The sequence below is a fragment of the Canis lupus genome, chromosome 33 (assembly GCF_003254725.2).
Source record: "Canis lupus dingo isolate Sandy chromosome 33, ASM325472v2, whole genome shotgun sequence".
Lineage (NCBI taxonomy): Eukaryota > Metazoa > Chordata > Mammalia > Carnivora > Canidae > Canis > Canis lupus.
Window position 1 is genome coordinate 16,067,634 of NC_064275.1, and position 24,148 is coordinate 16,091,781.

General features: G+C 40.0%; 1 protein-coding gene and 1 long non-coding RNA gene across 20 annotated transcripts in view; one reads left to right on the forward strand and one right to left on the reverse strand.

Moving 5' to 3' along the window:
* LOC112678645 (uncharacterized) overlaps window positions 1–4,962 on the reverse strand; it is a 30,772-nt gene extending 25,810 nt beyond the window's left edge. For 2 of the 6 annotated variants that reach the window (XR_004811508.2, XR_003147729.3), the window contains exons 1-3: window positions 2,770–3,705; window positions 635–736; window positions 427–516 (exon numbers count right to left, since the gene is read on the reverse strand). This is a non-coding gene — a long non-coding RNA (uncharacterized LOC112678645). Of the gene's footprint in view, window positions 1–426; window positions 517–634; window positions 737–2,769; window positions 3,706–4,872 lie in introns of those variants that run through there. The other 4 variants (XR_003147732.3, XR_003147731.3, XR_007407984.1 and 1 more) reach the window with 3 other exon arrangements.
* A 456-nt stretch (window positions 4,963–5,418) lies between these two features.
* The window catches only part of NECTIN3 (nectin cell adhesion molecule 3), a 294,923-nt gene continuing 276,193 nt past the window's right edge, over window positions 5,419–24,148 (forward strand). For all 14 annotated transcript variants that reach the window (XR_003147706.3, XM_035709821.2, XM_049105421.1 and 11 more), the window contains exon 1: window positions 5,419–5,596. Coding sequence is in view for 13 of the 14 variants with exons in the window: in XM_035709821.2 (XP_035565714.1) it covers window positions 5,434–5,596 (163 nt within the window). In the remaining variant the exon portion in view is untranslated. The remainder of the gene's footprint in view (window positions 5,597–24,148) is intronic.

Below are 24,148 nucleotides of genomic sequence, written 5' to 3' on the forward strand. Positions count from 1 at the left end.
GTACAAGCAAGTCCTATGAAAGAAATAAATCACCTAAACCATCTAAAATTAGAAATTTCTATTTGTTTTTACTGTGATGTAAACAACATCAGCAGCAACAAAAACAAGTTGTATGTATATACAACTAAAACACCAACATGATTACCACCAAATTTACTTATTTCAAACCTACTTCTGTTAACCTGGATTATTGCCAATGAAGTGGAACACATTTTGCCCGTTTACCTTATTGCTTTTATTTACATTAATTGACAGATTGACATTGGCTCTGTTATTTTAAATAGTTTGACTTAGAGAAAAGTAATCATTACAAGGAAATGTTGGGGAAATAGTCACTGAGAAAAACAGAGCACCAATCAAGGTCTGATCAGGAACATAGGGAGCATGCTATGGTAATGAGGGAATTTAATAATAGGGTTTTATTACCTAGGGGTTAGAGGGGGTCTCCACAACAACAAGAGGAACACTGAGGTAATCCAGCGATGAAACTGTAAGGAGCCATTACCACCTTTATTGCTGTGTAAACAAAGGGAAAAGGTTGGGTTATTAGAGCTCAGAAGCTCAGTGGTTAGAGTTCCTGCTGAGCCAGGGCTCAAACCTCTGAGAAGGGGCACAGACTGGCCAGTGCTGGTACCTCTATGGAGATAGGATGAGTCTGGTTCTTAAGAATGTAAAAGTGGGATGCTGCAACCAACTGCTGATGACAAAGGAAAGGGCTATTACTGCTGATGGGATGCTGGTAGGAGCACAAAGCAAACAGAAAGGAACAAGTAAGTCTCTTTTCCCCTACTCAGACTTCCACCCTCCCTCCAGGGAGTTCTATTGATAGAACCCACCAGGAAGCCCGCAGGCAAAGGAGATATTAGTTTGCCCAGCCCCAGCCCCAGTATTACAAACCTAACCTGCTGGAGTGTGGAAATGTCAATATGGAGTAGAGAGAGGAAGTTTAATAAACAGCATTAGGAGTAATTAGAGTCTTTTTTTTTTTTTAATTTTATTTGAGAGAGAAAGAGAGAGAGCATGAGCCAGGAGGAAGGGCAGAGGGAGAGGAGAAGCAGACTCTTTGCTGAGCAGGGAGCCCAATGCAGGGCTCTATCCCAGGACCCTGGGATCACGACCTGAGCCAATGGCAGACATTGAACCAACTGAGCTACCCAGGCACCCCTAAATTGAGAGTCTTAAGCAATGGTCAGCTAATCATCATCCAGCTTAAAAAACTCAACATGATCAAGGCTTTAAAATTTTAAGAAATTAATATTCTTCTGTTGCATCTGTCTGTGGTTACACATACACCTGAGTATGCTATGTCACTATGTTTATCATTTAGTCGTCTGGTCTGGGACTTATTGTTCTGGGAGGTTGGGTTTCAACAATTAAAAAAAAAAATAGGTCCCTGCCCACCCTCATGGAACTTTGATTCTAGTTAAGGGAAAACAGAAAATCAAAACAAACAAACAACCCATAATATGTGAAATGGTGAGAAGAATGAAGGAAATAAAGCAAGTTAAGGGTGATAGGAATTGGGGGCAGGGGAGCTCTTTATTTTTTAATTTTTATTTATTTATTCATGAGAGAGAGAGAGAGAGAGGCAGAGACACAGGCAGAGGGAGAAGCAGGCTCCATGCAGGGAGCCCGAAGTGGGACTCAATCCCGGGACCCCAGGATCCCGCGCTGAAGGCAGCGCTAAACCGCTGAGCCACCTGGGCTGCCCAAGGGGGGCTCTTTAAATAGGGTGGTGATAGAAGACTTAAATGACAGAGTGAACTTTGAGCAAAGATCCAAAGGAAATACAAGGGGAAAGTCAGCACGAATATATAGTGGGGATCTTTTCAATAGAAAATAGTTGCATTTGATAAATGCGAGATCAGTGAAGATTTTGCAACTAGGTGGACTTTTTGTGGGTCTGCAGTTTGATTTTAAGTATTTGCATAGTTCTGCTCTAGAAGACTGTGATTCTAGTAGAGTGACATCAACTTATTATCAAATATATACCAAGTTCAAACATTCCACAAAGCATTGCTCATCTCTTCCACTTAGGGAAGAGCTATACCTCTTCACGCAGCAGGTTATAAAAAATCTGCTGATGGTAAGGGGAATGAGCTGAGTACATAATGGCCCACCTTCACTATAAAATACTTTCTTTGTTTCAGAGTCATCTATGAAATTCTAATAATAGTCTCAAACCTTTAATTTGTATTATTTGAGTAAATGTAAAATGCCCAGCACTGTACATAATTACTTCTTTGTTAAGTTGTCAACCTTTGTTTTTTAGTTAAGAGTTAATGAACCTCGATAATTGGCCAACAGTCTTTGAGGCTGAAAGTGGGATGGACACCATCAGTACTTTTAACCCAAAACAATGAAGTCATTGTTGGCAGTAGGATCATGTTGCCTTTTGTTCAGATAATTTTCTTCTTCGAAAATACATGCATACTTTGGATTTAATGGTGCCAGAAATATTAATAAGTTAGCTATAATTATTCCTGAACCAGTTTGTCACTCAAACAATAAAGGTGAACTTATCTGTAAAGTTAGACGAGTAAAATGGTATGAAGCACAGTAACACTCCCATGATAACTTTTTTTTGTTTTTGTTTTACATTCAACAATATTTCTGGAGGAAATATCGAAAGAAAATGAACTGTATCATATACAATCTCATTCTGCAGCTAGTAATAATTTCCAACAGGAAGGCTTGGGGTGAGTATGTCTTCATTTGAGAACAGTGTAATTTAAGACTAGAAGCTTAGGAAGTAAAAATTTGAGTTACCTCAGTAAATTTGTTTCTGACTTTAAAAGGAATCTTGAGAGGTCAGTGGTGCCCAGCGGAAGGCAAGAACTTGGGTCTGGCAGGAAAACCACCACATGTGGCTTGTAGGATTTTCCATTAACCTCTGTGCCTAGGTTCCTCTCCTTGTCAGGTAGGGATAATAGTAATTGCTACCTTCCATGAGAAGTAAGCCTGTGCTTTGACATCTCTGGCCAAAGATTCTATATCAACACAAATGATTAATTAATACTAGACATATGCATTATACACACAAAATACTAGCATAGTGCTCTTTTAGTGCTTATAGGATATCTATAAATACTGCTCTTCCAGGGTCTCTCTTCACTTTAGGTCAGAGAAGAATATGATCATAGCATGTCACTAATCCAATTTCTCAAAATATGGAGAAAATATAGTTTTTAAAGCTCCATATCATCCTTTTGAGAAGCACTAAACCTGCTAATCCCTCATGGTCTCTGTACGCAATTGCACAATGGCCCCCCATACTAAGCCTTTGGCACCTTTTCAAATGTTGGCTAAATTACTTTCTCTGGAAACTGGAACCATCAGGGGGAAGGCCAGGGGAATGGAATTGGCTAGCGATATTAAGATTTTTGGTTGTTTAACATTTAACTGGCTCTCAACAACGTGTTGAAGTGCTATCTAAACAGATAATTAGCTAGTCGCTGCACAGTGGGCTCTGTCTAAATTTAGCAGTGAAATTAGGTTTAGACAATGAGAAAATAAGGAAAAGAAATTTTCTCCAGGGAATCGATGGTGTCAGCACAGCTGAGGAATGTCACAATAGCTGCATTTCGTCAATTATGATCATCATCAGGGGGATCTCCGGGAGAGACGCGGGACAGGGTGTATTCACAGAGGGCAGCCGGAGGGTAGGCGACGGGAAGGGGCGGCTGCAGGAGGCAGGCTGCGAGGGGCGCCGGGGACGGGCAGGCAGAGGGAGGGAGGGGGGGAGAGAGAGAGAGAGAGAGAGAGGATGAGAGAGAGAGGGGGGGAGAAAGGGGTGTGGAGGGGAGGAAGAGGCACCAAACGAGAGCTGGGCAGACAGGATGGGAGGCGGAAGTTGGGAGGGAAAAGCGCGGTGGGCAGGGGCAGGGGCAGGGGCAGGGCAGGGCAGGGGCCGCGGAGGGCAGTGCAGGCAGCCTCGTAACCCCGTGGGGGGACGGGGGACGGGGGGCCCGAGTGATGCAAGGGGCGCGATCCCGGCGGCGGGCGAGCATTACTTTGGCTGCGACGACAGGCGCCTAAAACCTCGCTCGCCGTTCCCCCTCACTGGAGCTCGTTCACGGCTACCGGGTCGGGACACGGGGACCCTCAAAAAACTCCCGGCGTCCCGGCCGAGGCCGTGCGCGCCCCCCCGCCCCCGGTCGGCGCCGAGTGCCCAGCGCCCCTGCAGCACCGCGGGCGGCGGCGGCGTCAAGGTCGGGCGCGGGGGGCGGGGGGCCTCTCGGGCTGCCCCCGGACCTCCCCGCGGGCGGACGCCGCACACTCCGCGAGGTCGCCGCCCCGCGATCGGCTCCGGGCAAACGGGCAGGGCGGAGGGATAGTGAAATCACACGTGCGAACGTGCAAAGGGAACAAAACCGGAGGAAACAGCAGCACCGCGCTCGGGGCGCTCCGGGGGGGCAACCCGTGGCCTCCCGGGGCCAGTCCCCGCGACCCCGCAGCAGGCCGCCCTCCCGGGACCGAGCAGCGAGAAGGGCCGCCTGGGCCAGGAGCCTCGGCGGGCTGCGGGGAGCGCGGCCGCGAGGCGGGGGGGGTCGGAGGGCGCCGCCGTCCCGGGAAGCAGGAAGGAGCCAAGTGTGTGCTCCAGCCCCCCGCGCCCGGCGGGGAGGGCGGGCGCCGCGCGCCGCGGGCGACGTTCAGCCTGCGAGGCAGGGACCCCGCGCGCGGGCGGCGGGAGGGCGACCCCATCCCGCCCTCCCCCCGCGGAGGGAGAGCCCGGCCGTCCCGCCGCCCTCCGCCTCCGAGCGCGCCGCGGCCGCGGTGGACCCGCGAGGGGCGGAGTGGGCGAGACCATCGGGAAGCCTGGGAAGGGGGGCGGGCGGGGCCCGGCAGGAGCGGGGGGCGGGGCCTACTAACCTCGTCCGGATTTTCCAGTCCGCCCGAAAGCCCTGCTTAGGGAGAAACCCGTTATCAAAGTGGAGAGCTGAGATTTTTTTTTTTTTTTTTTTCTGGAAGGGGAGGGGCGCGTGTGGGAGGGCGGGGCGGGAGGGGACGCGGCGCGCAGTCGGCGGCCGGACGGGAGCCCGAGCCGAGTCGCGCGGGGCGAGCGGCGGCGGCGGCGGCGGCGGCGGCCGCGAGGGTCGGCTTCCTCTCCCCCCTCCCGCGCGGGCGGGGTGGTGCGTTCCGAGTTCCCAGGAGTTGGAGGCGGGCGGGTGCCTGGGGGAGGGGAGGGAGGGGAGTGGCGGCGGCGGCGGCGGGCGGCTCCTGCCTCAGCCTCGGCAGTGGCGTCGGCGACGGCGACGGCGACGGCGGCGGCGGAGTCGGGGCGGCCGTGAGCGCTCGGCTGGTGTCCGCCGGCGGCGACGGCCCGAGAGCTGGGAGTTGGGGACGCGCGCGCCGCAGCCGCCGCCGCCGCCGCCCAGAGCCGAAGGCGCCGGGGGAGCCGGGGGAGCCGGGGGAGCCGGGGGGGCGGGGGGGATGGCGCGGACCCCGGGGCCGGCCCCGCTGTGTCCCGCGGGCGGCAAAGCACAACTTTCCTCCGCTTCCCCCCCCGGGGCCGGGCTCCCGCTGCCGCCCCCGACGCCGCCGCCGCCGCTGCTGCTGCTGCTCTTCCCGCTGCTGCTCTTCTCCCGGCTCTGCGGTAGGTGGACCTGGGCGGCCCCGGGGCGGCGGGCGGTTGTGCTCGGCGGTTGGCTGCGCGAGCGGGAGCCGCGGACTCGGGCTGCAAACTTTTCGGCGCGCCCCGGGGCGAGGCCGGGGAAGGGCCGGGGCGGGCGGGCGCTGCGCCGGCCGCTCCCCTCCCCCTCCGCCTCCGCCTCCGCCTCCCCCGGGCGCGGGGGGCGCGGGGGGCGCCCCGGGCTGCTCCGGGGACCGTTACCTCCTCGCTCCCGGCGGGGGGAGGCCGCGAGCGCGGGCTGCGGGGTGCGCCTTTGCTGCTCCCTTTCTTCCCCCCGGTGAAACTTGAGCTCGGAGCCCGGGTACCTTTAGGGACCGGAGCCCGACGGGAGGAAGCCTGCGGCTCCCGACCACCCCGCCCCCCCCCCGGGGGGAGAAGGTACCGTGTTCGGGCCCCTGCAGCATCCCCTGCGGCCGGTGCAGCCCTGGCAGCCCCCCGGCTCGCTTTGCACCGAGCCCGTCGCTGCCCCCCAGTTCGTGGGACGCCTGCCCCTCACACTGGCCATGCTTTTTTTTTGCTTTTTTTTTTTTTAATTAAAAAAATATATATATTTTTTAAGCGAACCTTGTTTGTCCTCCAAGACTTTGATTTAGGTGTCACCTGCCTGGTGGCATCCTCTGCGCCCCGGCCCGGCTGTTTGATCAAAACCGACCCCACGCCTCTTCCCGGCCTCTTTTCTTCCCTCATTTTCCGTTGCAGCTTCCCCGTCGCATCTGGGAGTTAGTCTCTCTGTAAATTCCGTTCGTAGGTGTTGTCGGAGATTACAAGTCCACTTGTTAAGGATCGTGTTAAAAAAAAAAAAAAAAAAAAAGCCCCCAAATCTGGCCTTTCATGCACGGGAGCTGGACGTAAGTGATCATTAGTGGAAGGTGGTGATGGGGAAAGTGAGGCCACCGGTCCTTGGTGAGCGCTGTGGTTTGGTCATCCTGAAATGCTGCAGGAAGTTATTCATTCTAAGACTCTTAGGTGGCGGAGGAAGGTGGAGAAGCAAAAAAACTTAACGCTTGCATAGAGATTGGGTTTGCCCAAGACGTTTCGATTGGTACAGGAGGCTGCTGCTGTCGGATCGGTGTTTCATGGAATCATAGACGCAAGCCGAGTTTTAACAGTGTTTGTTAGAGGGCGACGTGTGTGCAGATTTCTGGGGTGGTGTGATTTGGAAGAAAGAGCGTCCTGTTCCGGGAGGTGTGTCGGGGTAGTTGGTTGTGAGGGAGGCAGAGTTTTCAAGCGATTGAGTGTCCCTTATGGGCTGGGAAAGTCCTCTACCAATCCCCCACCTTGTTTCAGGCAGTGTAATGGCAGTTTTCTGATTTACAGAGGATACTGTGATAAATGGCATGTTATCTAATCTACATGGTTTCTTTAGCTATCCACTCCCCGGCTGTTTGGTTCCAGGACACAATTCTTAATGCTGTTACCTCTTTAAAAAAAAAAAAAAATTATTTATTCATGAGAGAGAGAGACACAGACAGAGGGAGAAGGAGGCTCCATGCAGGGAGCCGGACGTGGGACTCGATCCCGGGTCTCCAGGATCAAGCCCTGGGCTGAAGGCAGGTGCTAAACCGCTGAGCCCCCCGGCTGCCCAGTGCTGTTACTTTAAACGGATGCAAGATTTAAGTTGAATTTGTGTACCGTTCTTTTCCATTAGGGAGGATTGTGGATTACAGCTGGGTAAAGTTGGAGGGGGTGCTAACAGTTTACTAGCCTGACTTAAGATTGTGTTAAGGACCGAGTGAATATTATTTGTATCTCTAATAAAAGCTCTCTCTCTGATCAAAGCCTTATAGAAGGCTGAATGAAACTAGGTAATATGAGCAGATAATCAGGCATATAGAATTTGAGTAGTTTCATAGTGCTTGTACAGATGAAGGCTTGACTACTTTGAAGGAACATGGATTTCGTGTGGAAGAAGAATCTTTTTTAACGTCTTTAATAATATCCCATTAGAGGGGCTTGATATTTTGATTTGAAGACTTAAAAATTCAAGTGATATGGTCAAATGGGCTGTGATTTAGAGCAGGTGTGAATTGAAGTTTCTAGAGTCAATTCTGCTTGTGGTTGTAGAGACAGGCACTAGCTTTGTGTTCCTGTGTGCACTGTTCTTTTAAAGAGCTTCCTTTTCTGGCTTATAGTGTTGATAGCACCCTAATTTGTGAGCCCTTATGACAAGTTTTTTTCCATCAACCTTCCTCTATTTTAGAATTCAGTCTTTGAGTAGGGCACAGTTGTCCTGACTTATGGATGCTTAATAAGTATGGAGGTAGAATTTTAATTTTCTTCATGTAACTTGTTGTTGATTTGACATTCGTAGTACTGATAAGGTTTTGTGTGTACTATTGCTTGAAGAGTTCAGAGTTGGAAAGATTTTTAGGCTTTAAAGAGATGATTATTTGAGGATTTGTTAATCAGAATGCTTTACGTGTTCAACACATACAGATTTTTTTTCATTTTGCTGCTATTTTTTGATATGCTGCTTATGTAAATTTAGCACGACCTTAACTATGCTCAACATCTGCAATATTATCTATTAGTGCAAGGTAATGTTTACTTGCTAAAAAAAAAAAAACTCTTGGAACTGGTAGACTTGATATTCTGAAAGCTGTAAAAAATTACATCATTTTTGTTTTGAGAGTGTACACTGTCTCAATTGAAGAACTGAACTTTTAAAAGGTTTACAAACTGTAGGTTGTTTTTTAAGCCTAAGAAATTCCTAGGTATAAAGGTCAAAGGGACTAGATTTACATTACCATGTGACTTAATAAATCTTATTTATTTAAAGCTTGTTACTTGGGATTTCTTTCTTTCTTTCTTTCTTTCTTTCTTTCTTTCTTTCTTTCTTTCTTTCTTTCTTTTCTTTTTTTCTTTCCTTCCTTCCTTCCTTCCTTGAAATAGAGTTAACACACAATGTTACATTAGTTTCAGGCAGATTTCTTTATGATGGCAATAATTCATAGGTGATGAGTTTTATCTCACTTTCCTTCCAACATTTTTCTTGAAAGAGAGAATATTAGCAGGAATACGGTATCAGTAAAGGAGAAGGCAAAGACTTTTTGGCCTTTGTCAGTTCCTACTTGAATCTAGGATTCTCTGATTTTCCATTTTCATCAATGTTTTACCTGAAGATGTTAAAAGATGATAAAAAAGATCTGATGTTATATTGAACCTTTAACAGCGCTTATAGTACTTTCTGTATTCCTGGCGCTTGATAGGCACTTGGGGACATAAGCACGGGTAAAGCAGAGTCCTGGCTTCAAGGAGCTTACAGCACTGTGATGCTAGACATGAAGGAAATAGTTGCTCATAGGATAGTCTAGTGTTTGTGATAGAGATCTGCATGAGGTGTACTGTGGGGTTGTTCAGAAGAGGGATACCAAAAAAAAAAAAAAAAAAAGAAGAGGGATACCTAACTCATTAGGTAAAGATCTATGAATGTGAACTGAGAAAAATTACTTTTTAAAAAATCAGTTGAGGGGGTGCCTGGGCGGCTCAATTGGTTGAGCATCCAACTCTTGATTCCCTCGGGTCTTGGTTTCAAGGTGTGAGGATCAAGCCCCATTGGGTTCTTCTCCCATTCTCACTCCCTCTGCCCCCGCCTCTCAAATAAATAAATGCAGCTTTAAAAAATTTAAAAAAGTTGATTCAGATCTTACTGAGGTTAGACATTGTGGTAGATAGTACAAGTTCACTTTCTCTTTCTGCTCTTTATGGTTTAGATACTAAATAGTTTGATTTTGAAAAAAGGCTGCCACTTACTAGGTTTTTGAATCCTTGGCAAGTTATTTAACCTCAGTAAACTTAAGGTTTTTCAACATAAACAAACAAAAAAAGATATCACCTTGCCCATAGAGTTGTTGAGAGGATTAAATCAAAGAATAAAATAAAACATTTAGGGTACATGGAATATAGTAAACTTTCAAATGTTAGCATTTTTTAGATTGTACCTAATAAACTAACCTGCCTTGTATTTGTCATTCTTAAATTCTGCCCTGATGTCTGGAATAATTGGGTTTTCAAGGTAATTGATTTACTACTCTATTTGCCTTCATATCTTTATTTTGAGTGTATAATACAGTCAGTGTTCTTTAAATATTTGTTAAATTTACTTCATATAAATATTCAGAAGACCAATTTTCAGAATATTGAGATACAGTGAAATTAACTAACTTGCGTAATTGTTTGGAACCACGTTGAATCTTCCCTTGATGTAGAATGCATTTAATGATTTGGCAGTTCCATAAGGTTGCTTGGAATGCTCGTGTTTATATTGAAAATGCACAGTTGGGAGGAAAGGTCATAATTAAGTCTATTTTATCAAGTAACTGATAATATCAGATTGGGGCCTATAATACATACTACCCGTATAAATCTTTCTGCATCATGAACAGATATAATTGGAAAGTGAATCAAATTTAGAAGCAAGCAAAAAAGACCCAAATCTTCCATTCTTGCATTTAGCTACAGCATCAGAAATTGGAATTGAAAAAGCTGGGCAGTTATATATTTGTGTGTGCATATGTGTATTTACCATCTTGTTCATTTCACTTATGCTTATATATATTTATATATATTTAATTTAGTGATTGAGCAACTCTGATGTACGTGTTGCATCAGTATAGTTAAGAAGTAAAACTTATGGCTTACTGCCTATTATTTGAAAATTACTGAAAAGAAGCTGGATGGGATATCTTTGTTAAAAAATGGAGTATTTTATAATTTGCCCTTTTAAAATTAAAGAGTAACATTTTTATAGTATATTCTATAATGTATTGAGGTGCTTATAGCAATTCATAGTAAAGACTAGTTAAGAAAGATACGACCTTTAATAATGGCTATTAATGTATAAATTTAGTATAAAATCAAATAATCCTTAAGTTAATAATAGAATGATACTAAAGATAATTTTATTCAGATCCAGAAATCTAAGTACCATAAATATCATACTTATGATTACTTTTTTTATCAGAAATTCTTTAAAATCTTGAATCTGTATCTTTTCCTGAATTTCATAAAACTTAATATTTCTATGTTTATAATAGGTTCTGACAAATTTAATCATTTATTTAAATAAAATTTGTGGTGAATCTTTTATCAAAGGTGAGCCTTAAGTTTTTCCTAAATGACTCACTTATTATACCCTCCATTAATTTAAAATTTTAGTGAGAGTTGCCCCTTATGAGTTTAGATACACCCATATTCCAATTACTGTAGTTATTTGGGAAAGGATATTGTATGCAGACTTAATCTGAATTTTGTGTATTCTCTTTGATATAGCATCCAGGGAGATTGTTTTTCTTGTAACCTATTTACTGCCCAACAGTCATCTGCTAATTAAGATGAGTAGGAAAAGACTATCTGTTGCTTTGTGAGTAGATATTCATAAACTGGACTTTGAGGCATATGTGTAAAAATACGCCAGTTCATACCTGGATTAAGTGGCTAAGAATTGGTAGTATGCTTTTCAACACTAAAGATGATTATTTTGTGGGTACAAGATAGAAAATTATACATGTGGCTCTATAGATAGTGGAGGGTTTTTTTTTTTTTTTTAAACTTTGATTTTCTTTAATGGTTAAACAGAAAGTTGTTCTTATTTTAAATAGGTTGGCTTGTCACTGAATGGAGGCTTTTTACGGGCTCTTAGTCTAGGATTATTCAGAGTAAATAAATTAAAGGGGGGAGGGGCTATAAATCGCTGTTCTCAGCTAGCCAGGGTCAGCAGAAGCAGGGTGTACAGGTGGGTTCATATCTGAGTTACTAAGGAATCTTTTTCAAACAACATTCCAGGCTCCACTGTGGACTGACTGGATCAACAATTTTTGCAAGAGAGGTGGATATGGAGATAGGGGTTTGCGACATTTGTATTTTGAGAGACGTCCTCAGATGATTCTTAGCTCTATTAGTGTTATTTATTACAGAATTTTAATTTATGATTTGACCAGATGTATTTCCTCTTCCAAAAGAAATATATTCCACTGTTTTGTTCACTAATATATCAGAACATTACACATTGGCATATACATGTAGTAGACACTCAGATTTCTTTATTTCAAGAGTTTAACAGTGAAATCTAATCTAATCCAGCACTGTCCAACAGAAATGTAATATGAGCCATATAGATCATTTTAAGTTATCTTGATGCCAACATTAAAAATAATAAAAGGAACAGGTGATATTAACCTTAATAATACTTTTATTTAACACAGCATAACCGAAATATCACTTCATTGTGCAATTTGATACTAAAAATTGAGATAGTTTACATTTTCTTTCCTAGTAAGTCTTTGAAATTTGGTGTGTAATTTACACTTAGAGATTTTTTTTTTTTTTTTTAAGATTTTATTTACTTGACAGCACACATGTGCTCATGCAAGCACAAGCAGGGGGAGAGGCCTGGGGAGAGGGACAAGCCAGCTCCCCACCAAGCAGGGAGTCTGATGTGGGGCTTAATCCCAGGACCCTGAGATCTTGACCTGAGGCCTATGTTTAAGTGACTGAGCCAGCCAGGCACTCCACAGATTGTTATTTAAACTATGTTTCCTGTGCTCAGTAGTCTGTTGTGGCTGGAGGCTACCATATTGGTCAGTGCAGGTCTAAACTCTACAAATCTCTGAAGTAAGTTGTGCCTTTCTGTGGTCCTTACTTAAAAGACCTAAGATGTCATTACTCTTCCTGCCTACCTACTCAAAATCTGACGTGTATGTTTTAAGGTTAATTTTCTCTGTGAAGCCTTTTCTCATCACTTCTTGCTGAAAGTGAGCTTCTCTTCTTTCTAAAGTAGTTTCTCTTTATATTATGTTGTTTGGTGATATGTGCTCTTTGTAGTAAAGATCCTGCATCAGGGTTCACTGTATGTATCATAACACATATCACAGAATAAGCACAAATAATTTTTCAGACTGTATAGATTTGTTTTTTTTTCCTATTAACTGTTTAAGGACTTGACCAAATTTGTTTCATGATAAGTGGCATCAAAAGAATATGTGGTTTCATCTTCCATGTTGAAATAAAATAGTAAAATAGAATAATAGCTATAGTAACTATGAAACTCTTCTGAACTTGATTTTATTTCTTATCTGATCCTAGATATCTTTCATTCCTTAGTCCCTGGAGGCCTACCCTCTTCTGTGTTTAATAATGTATGTGAAATACGGTCATTAGAGGGAAAAGCACGCACATTCTATTTGTTTTTTTTCTTCATGTTTTTAGGTTTAGAGCAATGTTTGCCAAAGTATTTCTGTGGAATGGAAGTCTCAGAAGATATGTTTCTGGGAGAAAGTGCTGTGGTTAAATAGACTTGGGAATAGGAAAAACTAAGGCTGTAACCCCTTTATATGTAAAGTTACTCTGTACATTAGTTTATTCATAGTCTAAGAAATTCTTCCATAAAATAGACTGTTATACAAACTCTTTAACGATTCTTTTTTTTGCGTAATACCTTTTATGTTGCAGAAGCTCTGCTTTACAGAGTACGCTAGAAAATAGATCCTTAGGTTTGTATATTTAGCATTATTCCTATTTTGACATTCCTATGCCCACCTTCCAAGATAGAGGGAATGAATATATATATGTGTATATATATATTTTTTCATATTCTCTTGTACATGTATATTATAAATATAATAAACTGGAAGAGGTTGGTAGGTTTTAAAGATGTTGCTTGATGAGATAGTTCTTCATTGGCTTTTCTGTTTTCTAAACATGCTTTTTTCTCTGTTTAGTTCTCTTTACTCATTGTCTCACCATTTTGAATCAGAGATGTTAGTAAAATTGACCTTCTGGGGTAATACAATTTTTTTTTTTCCTTCAGTATTGCAAAATTAGTTGTGTATCATTTATCCCAGAACATAAGGAGTAAGCAGTTTCCGTGTGACATACCTCACTTTATGTATAACAGATCTCACTCTGAGTTTGAATTTTTGAAATAGAGTGGTAAATTTAAGATAGCCCGTCTGTTTTGTACTGGAAATGTGTCAGTGCTGTTATTGGGAAGGACATGAAAAAAAACAAGAAGCAATTATAAAAGTAGGTGCATACAGTGAGAACTCCCAACTCAGTGTTGAGAACATTGTATACAATTAAGGATGTGCTTGATTCTTCTAATGGATTCAATTTAGAGGAAACACAAAAATATTAATAAAATGTTAGTATTTCTAAGCAATGATGAGATGATTTTCAACTAGTGACTACTTATATGTGTTATCTATGGTAGACGTTATTGTCATTACTAAAATATCTTAGGCCATTGTTTTTGAACTTAATAATATTTCTAATTCAGTCATAGCTATTATGGGCTAGATTAAGATTAATCTCACAAGTGTCCTGTCATTATGAACTCCAAATTCCCTTCTAATTTGATTTAGATTAGAGATAATCATTCATGGCCATAAGTTCAATTTAATATTGGCTAAGTCACACCATTAAACTGTCTAGTTTTTAAATCTGCTTAGAGATGCCTTGGTTCCTTTATTTTAAATGCAGAATTTTAAAAAAAGCTTCTCTTTATTTTTTATTGAAGAGATTCAAGTGGGAAAAGGTACTTAGCTACAGTTTTATCCTTCTCATTAAGGGCACAGGGCTAAAACATCATAGCATTTTTCATGAAACCATGAGTCTGCATATGTTAATGTCTCTAGCAGCTGCTCTAAATCTCTGATTTCTGCTTGTTAAACTTAAAAGAGATAAAAAAATTACCATAAAGAAAAACCTCGAGTAATGTGCAAATAATGCAGTTCTATCAACTTTTACAGTAGCTTCACCATTTTTATAAGGATTGTAAATATGTGATTTTAAATATAATTATATGATTATTTTATGATAGTTTTGGCTAATTCAGAGTAAAACCAGAATGAACTTTAATGTTGAAGCATAATGGTAAGGAACTCCTATTCTCTTTCAAGTTGTTACCTTCTATCTGTTGTACACTAGTGGGATGTCAAAGATTTATTGTCTTTTTCTTTTAAAACTGGTGTAGCTCCTATGGTCACCTGACTGATTTTAAATAACAAAAAGAAGGTATATCAAAGCTAGAATTAATAACACTAATAATGACATCTATTCTTAGCAAGAAATGACTGGAGTATTGGCATTCTTTTCTGTATGTAGATTATTTTTACACTTTTTAATGAAAAAGCGTTTCAACTTTTAGATTCATAAGAATTAGCAATTATGGTGGCTATTTTGAAGCCATGCATTATTCATCATACTTATTTTTCCATATGTGTATGAAAGGATCTGGACATTGACACAGTTTGTAATATTTATAACTGATAGTGAAAATGTTTAAATACATAGGTAGTTTTTGAAATTTGTATAGATCATGCAAGGATGTCTCTTGTCTTCTAAAAGCTTTAATCTTAACATCTGTTAAAATAAAAAAAAAAAAAAACCCACAAATTTGAAATTGCCTGAGAAAAATACATATCTTTCTTTAGGGATAACACTGTTGCTTTGCTGCCCTCTACAGTCATCTAACATAGTCACTCTAGATTTTTCTTGCATCAGATGTATAAAATACTTACTTGACCTGTGAACTTTAAATTTCAGGAGAGGGTTGAGTGATATCTACTGTTAAAATATAATGTTTAGTTAGTCACAACAGTTGGTCCATACTTGTAATGCAAAAAAATAAGGGATTTAGAAATTAGAGCAGGGGATAGATGAGGGGACTATTTGAGCATCAATCAGGAAATAAGTAATAATACAGCACCAACCGAGTGGTAGGTGGTGTAGAGGGTACTTTAATGAAATAAGACATGGTGGTTGGTCCCAAGTTTAAAAACCCATTTGTAAGATTAACTGCACGTTAAAATATATCCAAAAAAGATATTTGTAAAGACATTGCAAGTAGTATATGATACAGCCTAAGAAAAGATCAGTAAGGCCTAGAAGAGTCAAGGAAAGCTAAATAGAGATGAAACTTATGAGCTGTGTCTTCAAGAATGGATAAAGTTCAGACAAGTAAAACAGGGTTATTTCAAACAGGGAAAAGAAACACAGAGCATCTGTTACACCAAAAGGACTATGTATGCAAGGAGCCTTGGAGTCTTTCTTCTTAATAAATGTAAAATGTAATTGTTAGGAGATTCGGAATTAGAAGTGTGTGTGTTCCTGCATGTACGTGTGTTAAATCCAGTTACTTAGGCTCTCTGCCTGTTTCATTTACTCTAAAGTTGGCTGCATACTTCATTTACAGAGTTGCTGTGAAAATTAAATGAAATACTTATTAAACTGTAATAAAGTGTTTTATAAATACTACTAACAATAATGCAAGGGAAAATGAATTGTCTTATATTAGAAATATGAAAATATTGTGGAGTTAGAGAAGAAGGAGCAGTTTTATTGGCAGTGAAGGAAGCCTTAATAGAAGACCTAATTTTGTAGCTGAACCTTGAAGAAGAATTGAGATTTCTGTTTGTGAGGGAAAGTCCAGGAAAAAGGGCATTACAGGCTGAAAAAAATCACTGGACTGAGAACTCTGGAAGGAATGTTCCTGTGTGGTTCAAGTATGAGCTTTTCATAGGGAAGTCATGGATTTTTTGAATACTTTGCTGATGCTGAGGAGGGTAGTATGTAGTGAGGATCTTTGAGTCAAATAACTACTGAGTCTGTGATTTGAGGACATTGTATAGCTCTGACGGAAATGTGTAAGATATACTGGAGGTACAAGAGACAAAAGAGAAAACCATTGTGATTCTCCATGGAACACCAGGTTGTAGAGACAATGGCAATTTGGTAGAAGGCTTGGAAAGATTAATCTGCGTAGATTACCTGGTATTTGCATATCATAGTGAGGAAGGAAGAGTTGAATATGTATGTAATGCTTCTCTTTTGAATGGCTAGTAAAGAATGGTAAAAGGATTGACTAATTTCAGTCTAGTAACTTTTTATGGAGGCGTTTAAATTGTGGTGCGTCAGGCATATATTTTAGAACTGTAGTTGGAAATTTATTATGAGATGGCAGGGGTGGTATGTGGAATTGGGATTGAGGTATTTAGAATAGTTATTAGAGAGAGAGAAAGAGAGAGAGAGAGAAGAGGCAGGGGAGGGAGTAGGGTTGAGAAGGAGGGAGAAGAGAAGGAGGAAGAGAGGAAAGGGAAGTGGGCAGGGGACTGGGAACATTTTTCAAGATTGACGTATTTTAATTGCATAAGAAGGAGGGGGAGGGATCCCTGGGTGGCGCAGCGGTTTAGCGCCTGCCTTTGGCCCAGGGCCGATCCTGGAGACCCGGGATCGAATCCCACATCAGGCTCCCGGTGCGTGGAGCCTGCTTCTTCCTCTGCCTGTGTCTCTGCCTCTCTCTCTCTCTCTGTGTGACTATCATAAATAAATAAAAATAAAAAAAAAAAAAAAAAGAAGGAGGGGGAATAATCTAGAAAAAACTTAATAAATAGACCAATATATTTAGTAGTTAGGAAGAGTGTGCTGATGACTCAGTAATTTTGTAAAAGTGATGATTAGAAGTCAAATTCCAAAATATTAAATGAAGGGATAGTTACAAAGTAGTAGAATAGGGCCTACTCTTGGGAAAGATGGAAAAGAGAAAGAGTAATTTGAGGGGAAAGAATAATGTATCAGTTATAACAACTGAATGTTTGTCATCCCAAAATTGATATGTTGAAGGTATTAGGAATGGTTATTTGGGAGGTAATTAGATTTAGATGAGGTCTTGAGGTTAGAGCCCCATGATGATTAGTGGCCTTGTAAGAAGGAAGAGGCATCAGAGTTGTGGATACAGTAAGAAGTCAGCCATTGGTAAGCCAGGAAGAGTTCTCACCAACCAGATCTAACGATGCTAGGTCCCTGATCTTACTTAGACTTCCTGTCCTTGGAACTGTGAGAAATGTTTGCTGTTTAAGTTACCTACTAGTCAGTGATATTTTGTTATGGCAGCCTGAGTTGACTAACACATCAGCCAGGCTCTGAATTGCAAACATAGAAACTTAACTTTGATTAAAAGGAAATTTTTAAAAGGATATCAGGGGGTTCAGGTATGGAAATCAAGACCCAAAGAAGGCTGAGCGTCTATAACCATATCCAAAACTACAGCCAAGATAATGTCAAGGGGCAGTCTGTTAAGGTCATTGCTTTTTGCTTCTTGAGACATTGAATATTAGAGCTTTGCCTCTTAGACTGGCATTACTGTTCTTAGAAACTGGATATTGTTACCATAGCACAAGGGAATATACTTTCCGGTGGTGTCCACTACAGAAGGTTAACAGAAAGCTTTTTTAAAAAATTGATGTATAGTTGACGTACGATGTTCTTTCAGTTTCAAGTGTACAACATAGTGAGTAGATAATTCTATACATTAGGCTATGCTTACTACAATAAGTATAGTTACCATCTGTCACCGTGCAGTGTTACTATAATATTACTGATTTTTCAAATTCCCTATGGTACACTTAACATCTCCATGACTTATTTTATAACTGAAAGTTTGTACCTCCTATCCTCTTCACCTTTTTCACCCTTCCCTCCAACTCCCTAATGTTGGGCAACTACCAATTTGTTCCATGTATTTGTGATTCTGTTTCTGTTTATTTCTACATTTGTTTTTTAGATTCTACATATAAGTGAAATCCTATGGTATTTGTCTTTCTTCGTTTGACTTATTTTAGTTAGCATAATACTCTCTAGGTCCATCCATGTTGTTGCAAATGGCAAGATCTCCTTCTTTTTTATGACTAACAGCAGTCTGTTGTTGATATATAAATGTGTGTGTATGTGTACACCACACCTTCTTTATCCAAATTCATCTATTTATGGACACCCAGGTTGCTTCTGTAACCAGTAAATATACTGTAATAAACATAGAGGTGCATGTATCCTTTTAAATTAGTATTTTTGTTTTCTTTGGATAAATACTCAGTAGTGAAATTACTGAATCATGGTACTTCTATTTTTAACTTTTTGAGGAACCTCTGTACTGTTTTCCACAGTAGTTTCAACAATTTACATTCCCACCAATAGTGCACTACATTTTCCTTTTCTCCACATCCTCACTAATACTTACTATTTCTTGTCTTTTTTGATACTGGCCATTCCATAGGTGTAAGGTGATATCTCATTGTGTTTTTGATTTGTATTTACCTGATGATTAGTGATATTGAACATATTTTCAGGTATCTGTGATATTGAACATATTTTCAGGTATCTGTTGACCCTCTGTGTCTTTTTTGGAAAAATGCATGTTTAGGTTCTCTGCCCATTTTTTTTTTAAATTTATTTATTTATTTATTTTTCTCTGCCCATTTTTAATTGGATTGTTTTGGTGCTGAGTTGAGTAAGTTCTTTATATATTTTGAATATTAACCTCTTACCAGATACATCATTTGTATATATCTTCTCTCATTTAGTAAATGGTCTTTTTGTTTTGTTAATGGCTTCCTTTGCTGTACAAAAGTGTTTTGAGTGTTGTCCTAATGGTTTATTTTTGCTTTTGTTTCCCTTGTCTGAGGAGACATAGCTAGAAAAATGTTGCTAAGGCCAGTATCCAATAGAATACTGCCTTTATCTTCTTTAAGGAGCTGTATGGTTTCAGGTCTCACATTTAGATCTTTAATCCATTTTATTTATTTATTTTTTTTTTATTTTATTTATTTATGATAGTCACACACACAGAGAGAGAGAGAGAGGCAGAGACACAGGCAGAGGGAGAAGCAGGCTCCATGCACCGGGAGCCTGACGTGGGATTCGATCCCGGGTCTCCAGGATCGCGCCCTGGGCCAAAGGCAGGCGCCAAACCGCTGTGCTACCCAGGGATCCCTAATCCATTTTATTTTTGTCTGGTGTAAGAAAATGGTCCAGTTTTTTTTATTTATTTATTTATTTATTTATTTATTTATTTATTTAGCATGTAGCTGTTCTTTTTTTCCACATTCTTTATTGAAAGGACCTTTTTCCTCCCTGTTGTATATTCTTATCTCCTTTGTCATAGATTAATGAGCATATAAGTGTGGGTTTATTTCTGGGCTCTCTCTCCTGTTCTGTTGATCTATGTGTCTGTTTTTGTGCCAGTTCTATACTTTTTTTTTAATTACTACAGCTTTGTAGTCTATCTGAAATCTGAGATTATAGTACCTCAGGCTTTGTTCTTAAGATTGCTTTGGCTAGTTAGGATCTTTCATGGTTCTATACAAGTTTTAGGATTACTTGTTCTTGTTCTTTGAAAAATAGTGTTGCTTTTTATAATACAGATTGCATTGACTCTATAGATTACTTTGGGTACTACGGACATTTTAACAGTACTAATTTTTTCAATCTGTGAGCATGATAATAGCTTTTCATTTGTTTGTGTTGTCTTTACTTTCATCAATGTATAGTTTTCAGGTTTTTCATCTCTTTGGTTAAACTTATTCCTAGGTAATTTATTCTTTTTGAAGCAATTACAAATTGGATTGTTTCCTTAAGTTCTCTTAAAAGATTTTTTAGTTCTTATGATGAGATTTGTCTCTTTTTGTTGGGGCAGGGGGTAGGGGATAGTGGGAGAAGTACATTGATAATGGCAAGGTCCAGGAAGTAAAAAGTAAGTAGAAAGATTAAGAACACAGATGAGAGAGAGTAGTCTTAGAAACGATGAATGGCTCTTCTTTCTACTGCTTAGGGAAAAATAAAATGATAGGTAAATATTTAGAGATATATCCAGGTCTAAGAAAGGGAGGTTGTGGCAAGGCTTTGATCTTTAGTGATTTAAGACATGTATTTTGAGAATAAATGAGTGTGGAGTAATATTGGGACTTTGTAGTAGAACTTTTGGGCAAAAATGGAATATCAACTAAGAATGATAAAATAATTGGTCAGTATTTGAAAGTATGAGTTAGCATAACATGAACTTGTAAAGCACAATGATGTGGAGGTAGTAATAAGTTTATGTTGGTGGTTAGTATTTAATTGAGCACTGTGTCTACCAGAAGTTATTCTAGGTACTGAGAAAAATTAGCTGATAAAGAATAAAATGTTGGAGGCACCTGAGTGGCTCAGTTAAGCGTCTGCCTTTGGATAAGGTTGTGATTGCAGGGGTCCTGGGATGGAGCCTCACATAAGGTCCCTTGTTCAGCGGGGAGGCTACTTCTCCCTCTCCCTCTGCCACTCCCCCTTCTCGTGTTCTTTCACTTTCTCTCTCAAAGTCTTTAAAAAAAGAGTAAAATGTATTCTCTCAAATAAATAAAAGAATAAAATAACAATTGTATTTACGTTTTGAAGAAAGTAGAATAGAGCCAAACTGCTGAGTACCTTTTGAATATGTTGTAATGCTGAAAGTTTGGGGAAAGAATGACTTAGGAAAGTAGTATTTAAGCAACACTTATCATAAGTGGGATAGTCTAGCTGTGGAGTTATTAAGGCCTGAAGTAGGATGGCAGTGGTAGACATGAAAGGGAAAAGTTTAAAAACAAGAGATAATTAAAAGGCAAAATAATCTCTCCTTTTATGATGCCAGTATATGAGGAGTGCATTTGGAGTTTTATATTAAACAGATGGGACAGTAGTGTAAATATTGCTGAAAGGGAGGTTGAGGTAAGAATTATTGCATGGAAGGGTGTATTAGCTTCCTTAGCGCTGCCATAACAAATTATGAACTACGTGGCTTACGACAACAGAAATTTATTCTCTCACAGTTCTGGAGCCTAGAAAGTCTGAAATCAAGTTGTTAGGACTGTGTTCTCTCTGAGACTCTCTTTCTTGTCTCATCCAGCTTCTGCTGGTGGCCATCAATCTCTAGCTTTCAGTGGATTGCATCACTACAATCTCTTCCTCTGTTGTCATATGCATATGACAGTTCTGTCAAGGAACTTTCCTTTTTGTATAAAGATAATAGTCACATTGGATTAAGCCCACCCTTCTCCATTATGACCTTATCTTAATTTACATTTTGTTACGTATGCAAAGACTGTATTTCCAAGGTCTTTGGAACCTTGATTCTTAAGGTCACATTCACGGGTACTTGGAATTAAAGGCTTTGACATAAGGGGACACAGCTCAATTAACAAAGGGGTAATGATTTCGGTTTTGCTTATTAACTGAGATTTTGAGGCTTTATTTGAATCGGAGGACCAGGTGAACACAGCTTTAGAAGATGTGAGGTATGAGCTAGTTTGAACAAGGCTGGAGACATAGATTCATGAAATATTAAAACTTTTATTGACACACATACACAGAAAAATATTCAGGGTAAGTATACAGTTGGGATGAACTTTTGCAAAATGAGCGTGTCCACGAAACCATCACCCTGGTCAGGAAATAAATCTTTACTAGCACTCCAGAAGCCCCCTCACACCCTCTCCAATCACAGATCTCTCTGTCTTCCCCAGAAATAACCAGAATTCTGACTTCTAACACCATAAATTTGTTTTATCTATTGAACACCATTGTACAGTATTCTGTTCCATCACTGATCCATAATTTATCAGTTTTAATGTTGGGCAGACATTTGGGTTATTTTCACTTTGAGACTTTATGTATAGTACTGCTACGGACATCATTGTACCTCTCTTGGTGCTGGGACTACTGGCTCACTTTATGCATGTTTTTATTGAATAAGTTTCGAAAGCAATACTAATTTATACTTCCTATCAGTAGCTTGTAAGCTTCAATTGCTTCACATCTTCACCAGCCAGTATTTTTTTTTTTTTAACCATTCTGAGGAGTATGCAGTGGCATAACATTGTGATTGTAATTTGTATTTCCCTGATGGATGGGATCTAAGGATTACAGGCCATTTCAATATACTCTTGTGAAGTGTCTGTTAAGTCTCTTTGCATTTTATTCAATTGTATTGTCTTTTGTCTCTATAGATTTGTTGGAATTGTTTATGTAAGTTAGGCTTGAACCCTTATATGTATTGCAAATAATTTCTCCTACTTTGGTCTTTTCACTCTATTAATGGTGTCTGTAGATGAACAGAAATTCTAATTAATAACTATCCAGGTAGTCAAAACCAATTTTTTGCCTTTATAATTATTTCTCTGCCTTATTTACAAAATCTTTCTCTAGTCATTTTTCCCTGGGATCTTTATCATTTTGCCTTACTATGATTCATCTAAAATTTGTTTTTGTAATTATGAAGTAAGGTCCATATTTTTTCTTCATTTACTCTCCAGTTGACCATCACCATTTATGGAGGAGACCTGCTGTACAGTGCTGCCTTTATAATAAATCAAGTAGCTGCCCCCATGCCTGGGTTTCCTTTTGGGCTTTCTTCTTTGTTCCATTGGTCCACTTTCCTATCTTGGCACAAATCACATTTCCTTATAGCTTTATGATGTATCCTGGTATTGGGTAGAGGAAGTCCACCTACTTGTTCAAGTTTAATGTGGCTGGTCTTGGCCCTTTTCCTTTCCATATACATTTTAGTAGCAGTTTATCAATTGCCACAAAAAACCTACAGACATTTTTTTAAATTGTAAGTACATTAAATCAACATGAAGTAATGTGGGGCTAAATTGGCATTTTTATAATACTGAATCTTTCAATCTGTGAATCTGGTTTATCTTTCCATTTACTGAGATTTTCTTGACTTTTTTTTTCAATAAAGCTTTCTAGTTTTTTTGGTGTTTTATTTTTTTGGTGTGTAACAATTTTACATATCTATAAATTTGCAATTAAAAATCTAAGTTATTCCCTTTTTTTTTTTTTAGATTTCGTTTATTCAAAAACAGAAGGCAATTGAGCATGAGTGGGGGATGGGTCAAAGGGAGAGGAAGAGAGAGAATCTCAAGCAGATTCCGTGCAGAGCCTGATGCAGGGCTACATTCCAGGACCCTGAGATCATGACTTGAACCGAAATTAAGGGTTGGTCACTGAACCAACTGAGCCACTCAGATGCCCTTAATCTAAGTTATTCTAATTAAAGATTTTAAATTATTTGTTTTTTGATGCTGTTATTATAAATGGTATTTTAAAATACTGTTAATCATTTGCAGGCATGTAAAAATCTGATGATCTAGATATCATGACCTTATATCTGGAGACCTTGCTAACTTCATTTATTTCCAATACTTCATTGAATCTTTTGGATTTTCTATCTGCACAGTCATGCCACCTGTGAAAAATGAAAGCCTTCTCTCCAATCCAATCCCTATACTTTTTTTTCTTTTCCTTTGTTTATTGCTCTGGCTAGGACTTCCAGTATGATGTTGAATTGAAGTGGTGATTGCAGGCATCATCATCTCATTCCTAATCTCAGAAGTTAAAAAAAAATAAAAGTTCATCATTTCAAAATTAAGTATGATATTTGCTGTTTTTCTACTTTTTTTTCTTTAATAGAGTCCTTATTAGGAAAGTTTCTATTCCTAGTTTGCTAAGAATTTTTATCATGAGCATGTTTAATTTTATCAAATACTATATCTTAATTTTGAGATGATTAGATGATTTTTTCCTTTTTTTAAATAATGTGTTGAATTACATTTTAAAAAATGTTAACCTGTTTTTGTGTTTCTGGAATAATCAGTCTAGTTTTGATGAAATATCTTTTGTTGTATCACTGGATTCAATTGACTTCTTTTCTATTTCATATTTTCT